Genomic DNA, 14,421 nt, shown 5'->3' with positions numbered 1-14,421 from the left:
GATGTTAAAGATGCACTTGATGGGTCACTTAGCTTATTAACTTCCAGTGATATGCTTGAGAGGAAATGGCCTAAGGTCTTATTGAAATCATTCAGCATGTAAGACTTTACACATATAATGACTATCTACAACCCGAATTCCGGAAAAGTTGGGACGTTTTTTAAATTTTAATAAAATGAAAACTAAAAGACTTTCAAATCACATGAGCCAATATTTCATTCACAATAGAACATAGATAACATAGCAAATGTTTAAACTGAGAAAGTTTACACTTTTATGCACAAAATGAGCTCATTTCAATTTTGATTTCTGCTACAGGTCTCAAAATAGTTGGGACGGGGCATGTTTACCATGGTGTAGCATCTCCTTTTCTTTTCAAAACAGTCTGAAGACGTCTGGGCATTGAGGCTATGAGTTGCTGGAGTTTTGCTGTTGGAATTTGGTCCCATTCTTGCCTTATATAGATTTCCAGCTGCTGAAGAGTTCGTGGTCGTCTTTGACGTATTTTTCGTTTAATGATGCGCCAAATGTTCTCTATAGGTGAAAGATCTGGACTGCAGGCAGGCCAGGTTAGCACCCGGACTCTTCTACGACGAAGCCATACTGTTGTTATAGCTGCAGTATGTGGTTTTGCATTGTCCTGCTGAAATAAACAAGGCCTTCCCTGAAATAGACGTTGTTTGGAGGGAAGCATATGTTGCTCTAAAACCTTTATATACCTTTCAGCATTCACAGAGCCTTCCAAAACATGCAAGCTGCCCATACCGTATGCACTTATGCACCCCCATACCATCAGAGATGCTGGCTTTTGAACTGAACGCTGATAACATGCTGGAAGGTCTCCCTCCTCTTTAGCCCGGAGGACACGGCGTCCGTGATTTCCAACAAGAATGTCAAATTTGGACTCATCTGACCATAAAACACTATTCCACTTTGAAATAGTCCATTTTAAATGAGCCTTGGCCCACAGGACACGACGGCGCTTCTGGACCATGTTCACATATGGCTTCCTTTTTGCATGATAGAGCTTTAGTTGGCATCTGCTGATGGCACGGCGGATTGTGTTTACCGACAGTGGTTTCTGAAAGTATTCCTGGGCCCATTTAGTAATGTCAATCATGACACAATCATGCCGATGAGTGATGCAGTGTCGTCTGAGAGCCCGAAGACCACGGGCATCCAATAAAGGTCTCCGGCCTTGTCCCTTACGCACAGAGATTTCTCCAGTTTCTCTGAATCTTTTGATGATGTTATGCACTGTAGATGATGAGATTTGCAAAGCCTTTGCAATTTGACGTTGAGGAACATTGTTTTTAAAGTTTTCCACAATTTTTTACGCAGTCTTTCACAGATTGGAGAGCCTCTGCCCATCTTTACTTCTGAGAGACTCTGCTTCTCTAAGACAAAGCTTTTATAGCTAATCATGTTACAGACCTGATATCAATTAACTTAATTAATCACTAGATGTTCTCCCAGCTGAATCTTTTCAAAACTGCTTGCTTTTTTAGCCATTTGTTGCCCCCGTGCCAACTTTTTTGAGACCTGTAGCAGGCATTAAATTTTAAATGAGCTAATTAAGTGGATAAAAGTGTAAAATTTCTTAGTTTAAACATTTGCTACGTTATCTATGTTCTATTGTGAGTAAAATATTGGCTCATGTGATTTGAAATTCCTTTAGTTTTCATTTTATTAAAATTTAAAAAACGTCCCAACTTTTCTGGAATTCGGGTTGTATGTCAGGGCACTTCTGCTCTCACTTTCACTTCACATCAAACTGAATCTTAAAACAGAAGCAGTGTGACAGAAGACTACACAACTCATAGAAAGAAAACAATGCTGTCTCTTTGTATGTATAGCTGGCTTTGGAATGCTGTACAGTCAGGGGCACTGACAGCTCCACTGTCTGGTTAATGTTCTAAATGAGTAAATATTTATGCAGAAAGCCACCCACATTCCAGATCAGCTACTGGATAGATGCACCTTCTTCATGGCCATCATGGAAAATCATGATGTAATTTTGCCGGTCTTGTACAGTATGTAAATTTTATCATAATTGACTTTTGCCAGGTTATGGGGGTGTCCAATATCCCATATAATTATGACATAAAAAGTTGATCTGTGTGTGTGTTTCAACTTTTTATGGCATAATTGTATGGGATATGGGACACCCTCACAACCTCTAGTCTACAGACATACAGTGGGAAAAATATTTATTTGATGCCCTGCTGATTTTGTAAGTTTATCCACTTACAAAGAAAGGAAGGGTCTGTAATTTTACAGAGACAGAATATCAACCAAAAGATCCAGAAAAAACACATTTATATAAAGGTTAGAAATTGATTTGCATTTCAGTGAGTGAAATAAGTATTTGATCCCCTACCAACCAGAAAGAATTCTGGCTCCCACAGACTGGTTATGTGCCCATGTGGAACACAGATTAGTCCTGCCACTTTAAGAAGTTAATCCTAATGTCAGCTTGTTATGTGTACAAGACACTTGTCCACACAGTCTGTATCTTCCATTCCAACCTCTCCACCACCATGGGCAAGACCAAAGAGCTGTCAAAGGATGTCAGAGACAAGATTGTAGATCTGCACAAGGCTTGGGCTACAATACAATCAGCAAGAAGCTTGGTGAGGAGGAGACAACTGTTGGTGCGATTATTCAGAAATGGAAGTAATACAAAACATCAACTGGCCCTGGTTTGGAGCTCTGTGTAAGATCTTGCCTTATGGATAAGGATGAACATGAGAAAGGTGAGGGATCAGCCCTAAACTACACGGGAGGAGGTTGTTAATGATCCTAAGGAAGTTGGGACCACAGTCACCAAACAAAACATTGGTAACACACTACGCCGCTATGGACTGAAATCCTGCAGTGTCCATAAGGTCCCCCTGCTCAAGAAGGGACATGTACTGTACAGGCCCATTTAAAGTTTGCCAATGAACATCTAAATAATTCAGATAAGGCTTGGGAGAAAGTACTGTGGTTAGATGAGACCAAAATTGAGCTCTTTGGCATTAACTCAACTTGCCATCTCTGGAGGGAGAGAAATGCTGACTATGACCCCAAGAACACCATCCCTACGATCAAGCAGAGGTGGAAACATTATGCTTTGGGGCTATTTTTCTGCTAAGGGTACAGGATGACTTCACCGCATTGAGGGGCCAATGGACCCAAGAGGGTCTGGCTGCAGACTTGCACTTGCACTCTCAGACTTGCACTCTCAGACACCTGCACTTCCGCTAGTGACATCACTTGCAGTCTTTAGTTTTTATTTTATTGAATTTTTTTTTACTCTTTGTTTGAATTTCCCAACATTTTATAACAGTAGCCAGGTGGCGAAGACTGCAAGAAAAAAAAATAAACTAAATTACAATGTCACTTGAAATCGCTACTTGCACTCTCTGCTACCTGGGATTAGGCCACATTAGGCGTTCGCATTGTGTTCATAGCCATCTGCTTGCCTTGTAGTACATTAAATAATAACTATATATTGAATTTGGTCTTTTAATTAAACTTAACGTATCCTAATACATTATGCCATATTAAGTGTTTGTTTTTTTCTACAGGAGGAAAACGCTTAACGAAAGACTGTGTATAGTAGTAGGTCAACTAATTTAGTTTTAATCGTTTAATCACCACCACAGCGTCTTATTTCCATTGGCAACACGCACGATTTGTGTTGATTGCAAGTGACGTCACAAGTAGCGGAGAGTGCAAGTAGCGATTGCAAGTGACATTGTAATTTAGTTTATTTTTTCTTGTCTTCACCACCTGGCTACTGTTGTAAAATGTTGAAGGATTCAAACAAAAAGTTATAAATAAATAGAACAAAATAAAAAAAAATAAAGACTGCAAGTGACGTCGCTAGCGGAAGCATAAGTGTCTGAGATTGCAAGTCTGAGAGTGCAAGTGCAAGTCTGCAGCCAGACCCTTCTTAATGGACGGGGCCATGTACTGTAAAATCTTGGACGAGAACCTCCTTTCCTCAGCCAGAACACTGAAGATGGGTCATGGATGGGTCTTCCAGCATGATAATGACCTGAAACATACCCCCAAAGCAACAAAGGAGTGGTTCAAGAAGCAGCACATTAAGGTCATAGGGGCCTAGCCAATCTCCAGACCTCAATCCTATAGAAAATCCATGGAGGGAGCTGAAACTTTGGAGTTGTCAAATGACAAAAATCCCTCCTGAGATGTGTGCAAACCTGGTGACCAACTACAAAAAATGTCTTGCCTCTTTGCTTATAATAAACCTACCCTAAAAATTACAGACCCTTCATTTCTCTTTAAGTGGGCAAACTTATAAAATCATCAGGGGATCAAATAAATATTTTCCCTATTGTATAAGAAGGCTAGATTGCTCCAAACCCCAAAATTGGGACAAGGCAAATTTACCTAAGGATAATATGGGACATATTCACCAAGAAGGGGCAAATTAACATAGAGTCGCAAACAAACAGATATAGTCATAATCAGGTGAATAGAATTCACAAAAAGGGGTAAGACATGCTTCTTTTGGGCATTAAATAATGGCACAAATACCAATAAACTGACTACCATAATCCTTAGTAAATCACCATGCATGACTCATCTAAATCTCTCCCATCAATTCTGTGTCTGAAAGGGAAACTCTGAAAAATGCATATGTGATAATGTCAGCCAAAAAATAACTGTCCTTGTCTTTTCATAGCACGTCTTAAGTAAATACTGATGATAGATTTCCGCTGGCACAAGCTGTTAGTAAATCTGGTAAACAAATATGATAAAACATTTGTTTGATTACGGCTTACTTTATGAATATTTCAAATACTTGATATTGTTGAATAGTCAACATCTGCTCAATGCACTGTCAGCATGAGTAATGCTATGACTAACCATCTAGATCTAAAAGGTTACGGTCAGACAGTATCATTTAAAACACTAGCATCTGAAATAAAAGCTGATGAAGAACAGCAATCATCTGATTCTTGGAGAAAAGTATAAAGGGAAAATAATGGGAATTTAGACAACAATATAGAATATTAAACATTTTTATTCAATATCTGACCCACTCCTCGTCTCATATTAAGAGATTGTTTAGCACAAATAACCTGGTTAACATTAGACAACAAAGTAATCTGACTGATGGATTTATGATTAAAACATGAAAATTAAATGAAACAACAACAAAAAAAAAACATTTATAGTCATCATATCATAAACCAACACTCTGTGCACTTATCAAGTCAATCAGTTGGCAGTGTAACACAAAGCTAAATTAACAGCTTAACAATCTGGATTTCCCAATTAAATAAACAAACAATTTATTATTTAGAATTTAAAATCTTTTATAACCCAAAACTGGTTTTCATGACTTTTCCATAAACCCCCCCCCCCCGAGAAAAACAAGAAAAAAACAAAACCTTTGTGGCATATCGCAGTCATTCATATCCACACTAAGTGGTACATAGTGTCGCACATTCACAGGTCTGATTCCACTCTCAGTTTCACATGAAAGACAAATTGTAAAACCATCATCAATCACGCTGTAACTTGGGGGAATAATAAAATAGTGTTTTTACCCTGCAGGTTTATTAGAGTGCAGGTCACTGAAATGCAGCGTGTCAGAGAAGTGTGTGGCTGGGCATCGTTTTAAAGTGCTTCTGATTTAGTCACTGATTGTACATTCACACTTCAGACTCGTTCAGTCGTTTTACAGGCCTGTCTCACCTCATCATTCAGTCTACCTGTCACAAATACCACCAGTTTCTATTTGGTTCTTGCTCCAGAACATTTACCACACTTCTGACTATTTAGCAAGACTTTATGATTCCCTTTGGCTAGTGAAAGCACATTTTGAGCAGACACACTTCACATTAAAGAAGAAGCCCTCAAATACCTTCTTTTACCTAACTTCTTTAGTTTAAATCTACACATATAGGGATAATTTCTTTAATAGATGAACATGTAATGTTGTACAGTATACAACAAGAACACATGTTCTTTAATGTACAGATTACCTGATCTATACACACTTCTATCATTAGTTTCATGTGTGATATTGTAAACAACATTCAGTCTGTATGAGTAAATCTTTTCTGTCAAAGAACACAAGCTGACTTTCCATAATATCAAGATGGTGTCCAAAGCCTAGCTTTTATTCTCTATGAAAATAATTTTGCAGTAAGAGACTGAGCTAATCTCACATTTAAAACGTTGGTGCATTAAATTAGTTACCAAAACACATGCCGAGGTCATTCACACAAGATGTGCTCTGGTATAATTTTGCACCTTCTTTTAGTTGTTTTGCTATGTAAACACACTAAACAGACATCTTTGACCACAATCACTGCATTTTATATGTCAAAAACTATTAAAACATTTCATTTTATTCCACTACATATACCTTTTTTTGCAAGCAAAAACACTTCTTGTATGAACAGCCCTTTAGTCTTTACAAAAAATATGAGTATTGTTTTGTCAAAATAACACTACATTCTGATCAAAACTAGTCCCTACTGAAAAGAAAAAGTAAATCTCCCGTTGTGAATAATTGAACATAATTATCCAATTTAAAACACTAGGAAGTGTGTGTGTGCTCAGGGTTTGATTTGAAGGTTTGCTGCAAAGTAAAAGGCAGAACTGAGCTCTCACATTCAAAGCTTCTACTAAAACATACTGCCTCTGTTAAAGATCACAGGCTAAACATTTAGACAATCAGATAGACAACATTGCGGGTTAACACATTATGTAAATGTTTAAAGCATGTACACTGTGGATGTATTGATGTGTGTGTATATAACATGTGTACGTACTGTATGATGAAATATATATTTGTGTATGGAAGAAAGGCACTATAAAACACTGAAGCTGTAGAGGTTCCAGCTGTCAGGAAGGTACAAATCTAAAAAAGATACTCTATTTGGATGACACCTTTGTTGGAAAATAGTCCTGCGAAATATTTAGAAAAAAATCTTACTCCGGAATTAACAAAATCATTACAAAACGATGCTTTTTAAAAAGAAAATCTGTTTCTATAAGGGTTCCAGTTTATTCAATACGGTTTTGGCAGGTAAATGAACCATACATGACCTATCCTGCCAGACCAAGTCCATCGAGGAGACAGCAAAAAGGCTTAGTGCTCAATCAGACAAAGGCCTGGGCATTTTTAATGTTTTTAAAGAGCAGCAAATCAAATCCATTTGTTAGATGCTCTGCTCTGCATATACAGTACATACCTGCTACGGACATTGAAATGCTTCAAATATTACGAAATGATTAGTGTATTTGCGTCACAGTGCTCAACCAATTTTGCAGGGGATGATGGGAAGAGCAGTTTCTCTTTTAGAGTCTCACAGAGCTCCAGCCGATCAGGAGTCACGGGTCATGACTCACGGGAGTCCAGCTTACTGTACTTAACCCGGGCACTCGTCATTGTTTGCAACAAGAACGGCAGCTGGTAGTTTCGAGGCACAATGCCACGGACGTTACTCTCAAAGTACTGGAATGGACTGAACCACCACACACGAGAGAACAGGTTGCCAGTGGAAATTTCCTTTAGAGCCTATAGGACAGTAGAAAAGATCAAATTTGGAGACAATATATGTAATGCCACAGTTTTCCAGTTTTTCAGAAATATATCAAATGCAGATTTTACTAAGTGAAGAGTTAGCAATCAACTGTAACAAAATGTATTTTTGTAGGTGCACACCCTCAGAAACCAACTACTGGCTTAATCAATATAATCAAAGATCATCCATGTATGTGTATTAACATTTGTTTTTCTTCATAATCTCTTGATAAATGTCTAATTTATGTTTTTAATCTCATTTTTATTAATGAGTTAGCACCTTATTTTAACATTTAAATTATTGTTATATTTTATATTTATTGTTTTTCTTGTTATTACTTGTCTGGCATATAATACTTTAGCAATACACGTTTTATAATTGTATTGTAAATATTTAAATTTTGTATAAGCACAATCATGCAATTAAAAAACTGAATTGAATTGTTTGAAGAAATATTTGCGCAAGTGTAGTGTAGTTTATGCATCATATTCACACACACACACACACACACACACACACACACACACACACAAACAATGTGAATTTAATGATTACAACATAAATGTCTGTTTCATTGTAGTTCTATAGAATTTTCTTTTCAAGTTGCAAGCAACATAAATAAGAAATGCATATAAATACTGATTATCACTTTAAATATATCTTAGAAAAATTATATGTCAATTCATAATTTAGTACATTAATAAAGGTACAAGGTACAAACTCCAAATGTACCTGCTGATTGGCCATTGTATGGTACCACCAGAAGAGGCGTGTGGTCATGAAGTAGGCCAAAACCACATCAATGGTGTAATGGTCATGAGCCAACAGGATGCAGAAGATACCGACCGCACTCAGGCACCAGCAGATCCAGTGATACCACCAGAACCTCCGTGGAGAATCTGTTACCCATTAGAAGACAAAAGCAAAAAACTAAATTGGTATAATAATTTCATGGTGCAAGTAGACGCATGTACCAAACTAATGGTGATATCAAACTTATATGTAAGTATTTCTGCGTATTTTATAATAATGTACAGTATTTTTAGTGTATATGCCATTGCCCTTCATTTCCACTAGATGGAGTTATCAACAATTCAAAACAACATCCAGAGGCTAAAAATCACATTCTGAAGTATCTTTTGACATGATTGTTTAGGAATATGTATACTCACACTCTTTAATAAAGAGGTATGTTAGAGTCAGCATCACTGTGTGTCCACTGTACAAGTAATCTCCACACAAAGAGTGAGAGCCAGTGATTGACAGGCCGCCACCGGCCATCATTTTCATTACCCGCCGTGACTGTGCCTCCCAGTTACCGAAGAGCTGGAACACACACACAAACACACATATAGAAGTATATACAAGCACAGAACCATTTATAGATAGACAAACAACCAAAATATTATTTCATTAATTCATTATGTTATCTTTATTACGCTCTCACAAAATTTGATTCAAAGGATAGTCCTTCCTTCTAAATAAACTACGGCAGTGGAGCATTTTATTTAAAACAAGTGCAAACAACATATGACAACAGCACATACACATAAGAGTGAGATACTCAAAAATAAATATTCTGCCTTCATTGTGTTTCATATGGTTAATGCAGATTTTCTGATACAATGAATCCAGAAACCACAAGGTAACCACATGGTGTCTGTAAATTCTTTGTGTGAAGAGCAGACTGAAATATAGGTCATTAGTCACAGATAATTTCTGCTGCAGCTCTAAAACATCAGTTGCATGTGCATATTTATATTTAGAAGCATGAATGAGAACTGAAATTATGGCAGAGAGCACGTTTTTTTTTATGTAACGTTTTTTCATCTACATGTGGTTTGAGCACTTGACCCTGTTTGCACCTGTATTTAGCACAATCCACTTCAGAAAGAATGCCTATTCTAGGTCAACATTAACCCGCATAAAGGTCTAGTTTCAGTGACAAGCTACACGTGTTGTTGTCCTTCCACAGTTACCTTGGGGGAGCACTTGAAGTGCATGCCTGGCACAGGTAATGTTGTAACGTACATGGTCACGCATCGGTACAAATACAGAGTCCCCACAATAAAAAAGAACCGGCGACCGATTATGGACCTGCAAACGGAGAGAAATCAGGGTCAAAAAACAGCCAAACCATAGGATAGGTCACATAGTTTATGGATCTCAATGCTGAAGAAAGAATTCAGGACAAAATATAATCTATAATCTATATAAAATATAATCTAAAATATTTTGGAGATTGGTATAGACATATATATATATATACACACATTTATTATTATTATTGTATATTTATTTATAGTTATGCCAAGCTCTAAAGTCATTAAGTTATTTAATCAGTATTTACAATTATTGCAGTTTCTTTTTTAATGTACAGAAACTAGGAGTGTCCATAGATTAAAATCACTTTTAAAAAAATGATTAAAGAACCAACCTGTGTTTAAGCAGAAGCCACTGTGTAAACCACAGTCCCACGAGCAGCATGCCGTTGATCTCACAGATGGAAAACGCCCATTCCACACGATTGAATAGATCAAAGAATTTATCTGGCAGGGGCGGAGACTCTTCCTTGGGTGGGACACGTTCGTGCACCACTGAGATCACAACTGTTGTCGTGAGGAAGCAGAACAGAGCGTAAAGGAAGGCCACACCTGTTTTGAACCACTCAGTGGGATACGGCGTGCGCTCCTGCTCAGGCAGGGACGGAATCAAGATGCGAACCACCTCCGAGTGCAAGCCATTCTTTGGACTGCCGTTGAGGATCTTGCCGTTGCTAACACTAAGGGTGATGCCACTGTGACCATTGGCTTGGTTACTGTTTTCGTGGTTGTTGTTCTTGTGCGCCTTCATTTGGCTGGTGAAGCGCAAAGTCTCTATACGCTCCAAAAGTTGTCGACCACTGTCCCCCGTGACCAGGGACAAAGGCGAGGCCTTAAAGTCTTCCTCAGAGAGTCTCAGGAGGGCTGGGCCATCAACATTCCTCAATGCATCCATGTACTCCTGCATGCCTTCATCAGTCAGCCAATCAGAGACATCACTCGCTGTCCACAGCCTCACCTCCTTCATGTCTGGGCAAGAGAAAGTAGGAAGGCCTTTTCAGAGGTTTCCACTCAGCAGTTGAGTGCCCTGACAGCAGTCATACTGTCTCTGGGACATTGGATGAGAGTAGTTGGGAGGTCCAATTTTTCACCCCCTCCTCCTCCGATGTTGTTAAAATTTAGTAATGACAAAATAGGAACATTTTTGTAGTCTCAAGGATGCTGAATCCAGTGTGTGCACCAATGTACAGCCCTGAAGAAAGAAAAGCACATAAAAGTTAGCTAACAGATTTGGTACTATATATACAGAAAAAGTGAGTAATTATTTGCCCTAGCAGTCCTAGAAAACAACAATTTTTTTTCTGACAGTTACACAGACGTATACGTGTCACAAGCATACATCCTGTTTGATAGTGTGGTCCAACGACAGTAACTGTGGACACAGCGTGCAGTTTGTGTGTGTGTTAGAGGAATATTATATATATACATATATGGGTAATATTCATGGTTTGTTAGTGTATTTACCTACCATAGCAACTGTAGTTCAGCAGTATGGACAAAAAAATAAAAAAAATAAAAATAAAAATAACACACTGAACCACCCGAATCTGAATCACCATCTTAAATCAACAGCAGTTCTTCAGTAGAAAAAGAGCGCATTTGCTTCTCCTAAGGTCAGCACTACTGAAAGTCAGTGTGATTATAACTTAATGTATTAACATTAATTTTATTTCAAATAAAATGGAAAGAAAATTATGCAATCTGCTTCTCTTACATAATTAAAATACCAACATACATTGTTGAACACTTAGGGGTCTGCAAGATTATTAAATATTTTTAAAGAAGTCACTTATTTTCCCCAAGGCTGCATTTACTCGATACAGTAAAAATGTAATGGTGTATAAAAATGTCAAACTATTTTTTTATTTGAATATACTTTTAAAATGTACTGAATGTCAGCAGTCATTACGCCAGTCTTTAGTGTCACATGATCTTTCAGAATTATGCTAATTTGGTGCTCATGAAATATTTTGGTCACTTTATTTTAAGGTCCAATTCTCACTATTAACAACTATTAAGTAGAACTTTTCCCTCAGTAAACTTGGAATTTGCTGCTTGTTAATAGTTAGTGAAGTATTTGTTTAGGATTAAGGGATCTAAAAAATGGTATACATCCATAATAAGGCATTAAAGTGTGGTTTATATGTACTCACAAACACCCAATATGCTAGTAATATGCATGTTAATAAGCAACTAGTTAAGAATGAGAATTAAGTATTACCATTATTTCTTATTTATATCAACGTTGAAAACAGTGTGTCACTTATAGCAATTGCTAAAAATATACCCCAGCGGCTGGTTTTGTGGAACAGGGTCACATACATTACTTGTTACATAATAACTACACACACACACACACACACACACACACACACACCCTGAAGTGTTCTGAAATGCAGATTACGACTTCTACCTGCCAAGCTGAAACTTGAACTGTGTGTGTGTGTGTAATTAAGCATGCAGCAGAATACAAAGAGCAGAGAGATTAAAAGTCTCTGACTCAACACTATGTTGAAGACCTTTGGTTATTAGATCAGATTAGAAGGGGGAAAAAAAATCACTCACACACACACAGACAAACAGAGACACACACAGACAAACAGAGACACACACAGACACACACACACACACAGCATAACCAGGCAGTACTAAGAAACAATAACAAGTAAATAGCAACTTGGAAATGATGGCAAATAACCACAGGCCATATATGTCAGATAAACAGCCAACCATTAGCTTTCATCCTTTTAGCAGATCTGTGCTGCTCTTAGAGAAATGACCTGTGGGCAAGAAGTAGTTTAGTTTTCCACATTTGTGTTATTCTACTTTTTTTTTTGGTCAGGCCTTAAACCCTTTGACGTCACTAAACCAATTTTATTCTTGGCTCATAGGAGGATCTGCCACATTCATCAGCTCATGTTGTTCCTTTTTGTTGTTAGAAGTTATCATTTTACATTTCATTGTGTTTTTTTTTTTATAATTTAAGTACATACATTTGTGATGGAAATTAACAGTGCTGAAAGACTTCCTCTCTTGAAATATCGTTTTGCATTTTAAAAAGTGTAAAAGTTACATTTAAACTTAGGCAGTTAAAAATCAACATGGTACTGGGTTCTGAATCTTGATAGAAATTTTTTAAACATTTAGTAGTTAGAGAACGAGGGTCACTTGAACAAGTTCAATACGGTTATAACATTCTTAAAATTCAGGACACACAGCTCATTCTGTGTTGCCAACTCACTCTGCAATATATATTAGCCAACATTAATCTTTAATACCTCTCTACTTGACATTTTCATTTTAATAGTCCTAAAACAATGCATTTCCATTTATTACGATTAATCATTAACACTGTTCAGATGTTAATTATGTGTGCATCATTACAGTTTGTTCCAGTTTTTCCAGTAAGCTGTCTACATTAATTTGTAAATGAATGAAGCACACTGGATTAAAAAACCTCAAATAAACAATGAACAAACTGACATGAATAACCAAATCTCGCCGTGACACACTCAATAAACCTGCTCAGTAAGATTTTCTATAAAGCCTCCTTTAACACTGCTGCTGATACTCGGTACACAAACCAAACACACATCCTTTCTTCTTCAAAGGGTGACATCCAAAACAGCCATGAATGAAAAAGTGACAGCATTTGATAAAAAACAAAAACAAAAAAAAAACAAGCAGCTGTTGTTCGAGAATACCCACATGGATAAACACAAACTTCAGCATACACAGCTGACAGTGCAATAAAAAACCTGCTTGAATGATGAACACAGCAACACAATATTAAATAAAAACTTTTAAATTAAAAAAACTCTCTTTACAAACACAAGGCTTTTAGCTCTCAACAGCCTACACCAGGGGTCGGCAAGTACGTTTGGCATCGGGCCAAACAAAAAAAAAAATTTGCCACTAGACGGAGAGCCACAACATAGTCAAAGCAACTGGAATTGCTTGTGACAGATTGTTACAGTGTCTTTTGTAACTGGAAGTAATATAATATACAAAATAGAGCAAGACCAAGAAAAACATGAAACAACATGGGTGATTTTTCAAAACATCTACCTCTTGAAATCTTTTCACTGTTTGCTAATTACTGCATCAAGGGAAATCAACTGCAACATTTATGGGACTAGGCCTGTCACGATAACTACTTTTTGTTGTGCGATATATTACCCCAGAAATAATTGTGATAAACAATATTATTGTCATTTTTAGACTCTTTTATGCCACTGAATATATAATCATAATATAAAAGAAGAATAATGCAACACACTTTCAAATCACAACAAACTTTTAATTTTTAAGAATATTTTTAAGTAGAAAAAAGAACAAATCACAAATAACAGATTTTGCCCTGACCTTCTTTTCTCTGTAAATTAAGGGTGCACTGTATTGCTGAAAAACACAATCCCTACTTAGCAGTCAGAAGTCTGTATGCACCAAGGCACAGATCCCTTAACAGGCAGATGAAACTTTTTTTGTTTGTAAAGCATTTTTAAAATTTGCTAGCACCAACTACGTACACCACGTTATGTCCGAGAAGCTGCAAAAGACACTGGTGCATGTGGACTGCAAAGAACATGGTGACATTAATTTTCATGTAAATATAATGGGCAATATATTGCATCACCAAAAATTATTGAGGTCATGTACATATATTGTGCGATAAGTCAGTATATTGATTATTGCGACAGGCCAATGTGGAAATGAATCATACAACTTTATGGAATTCCAAGGAATGTCACGACATACAGTAG

At 37.1% G+C, this 14,421-nt stretch overlaps 1 protein-coding gene across 1 annotated transcript in view; it reads right to left on the bottom strand.

Annotated features, from left to right (window-relative positions):
* Positions 1-5,020: 5,020 nt before the first annotated feature.
* LOC132111506 (phosphatidylcholine:ceramide cholinephosphotransferase 1-like) overlaps positions 5,021-14,421 on the bottom strand; it is a 28,764-nt gene continuing 19,363 nt past the window's right edge. Inside the window, exons 2-6 of the mRNA XM_059518871.1 lie at positions 9,994-10,850; positions 9,536-9,653; positions 8,729-8,882; positions 8,289-8,455; positions 5,021-7,549 (exon numbers count right to left, since the gene is read on the bottom strand). Of these exons, the coding sequence (XP_059374854.1) occupies positions 7,370-7,549; positions 8,289-8,455; positions 8,729-8,882; positions 9,536-9,653; positions 9,994-10,625 (1,251 nt within the window). The 5' untranslated portion in view covers positions 10,626-10,850 and the 3' untranslated portion in view covers positions 5,021-7,369. The remainder of the gene's footprint in view (positions 7,550-8,288; positions 8,456-8,728; positions 8,883-9,535; positions 9,654-9,993; positions 10,851-14,421) is intronic.

Source organism: Carassius carassius, chromosome 31 (assembly GCF_963082965.1).
Source record: "Carassius carassius chromosome 31, fCarCar2.1, whole genome shotgun sequence".
Classification (NCBI taxonomy): domain Eukaryota; kingdom Metazoa; phylum Chordata; class Actinopteri; order Cypriniformes; family Cyprinidae; genus Carassius; species Carassius carassius.
The sequence above is the reverse complement of the archived record's forward strand: the minus strand, read 5'-3'. Positions and strand labels throughout refer to the sequence as shown.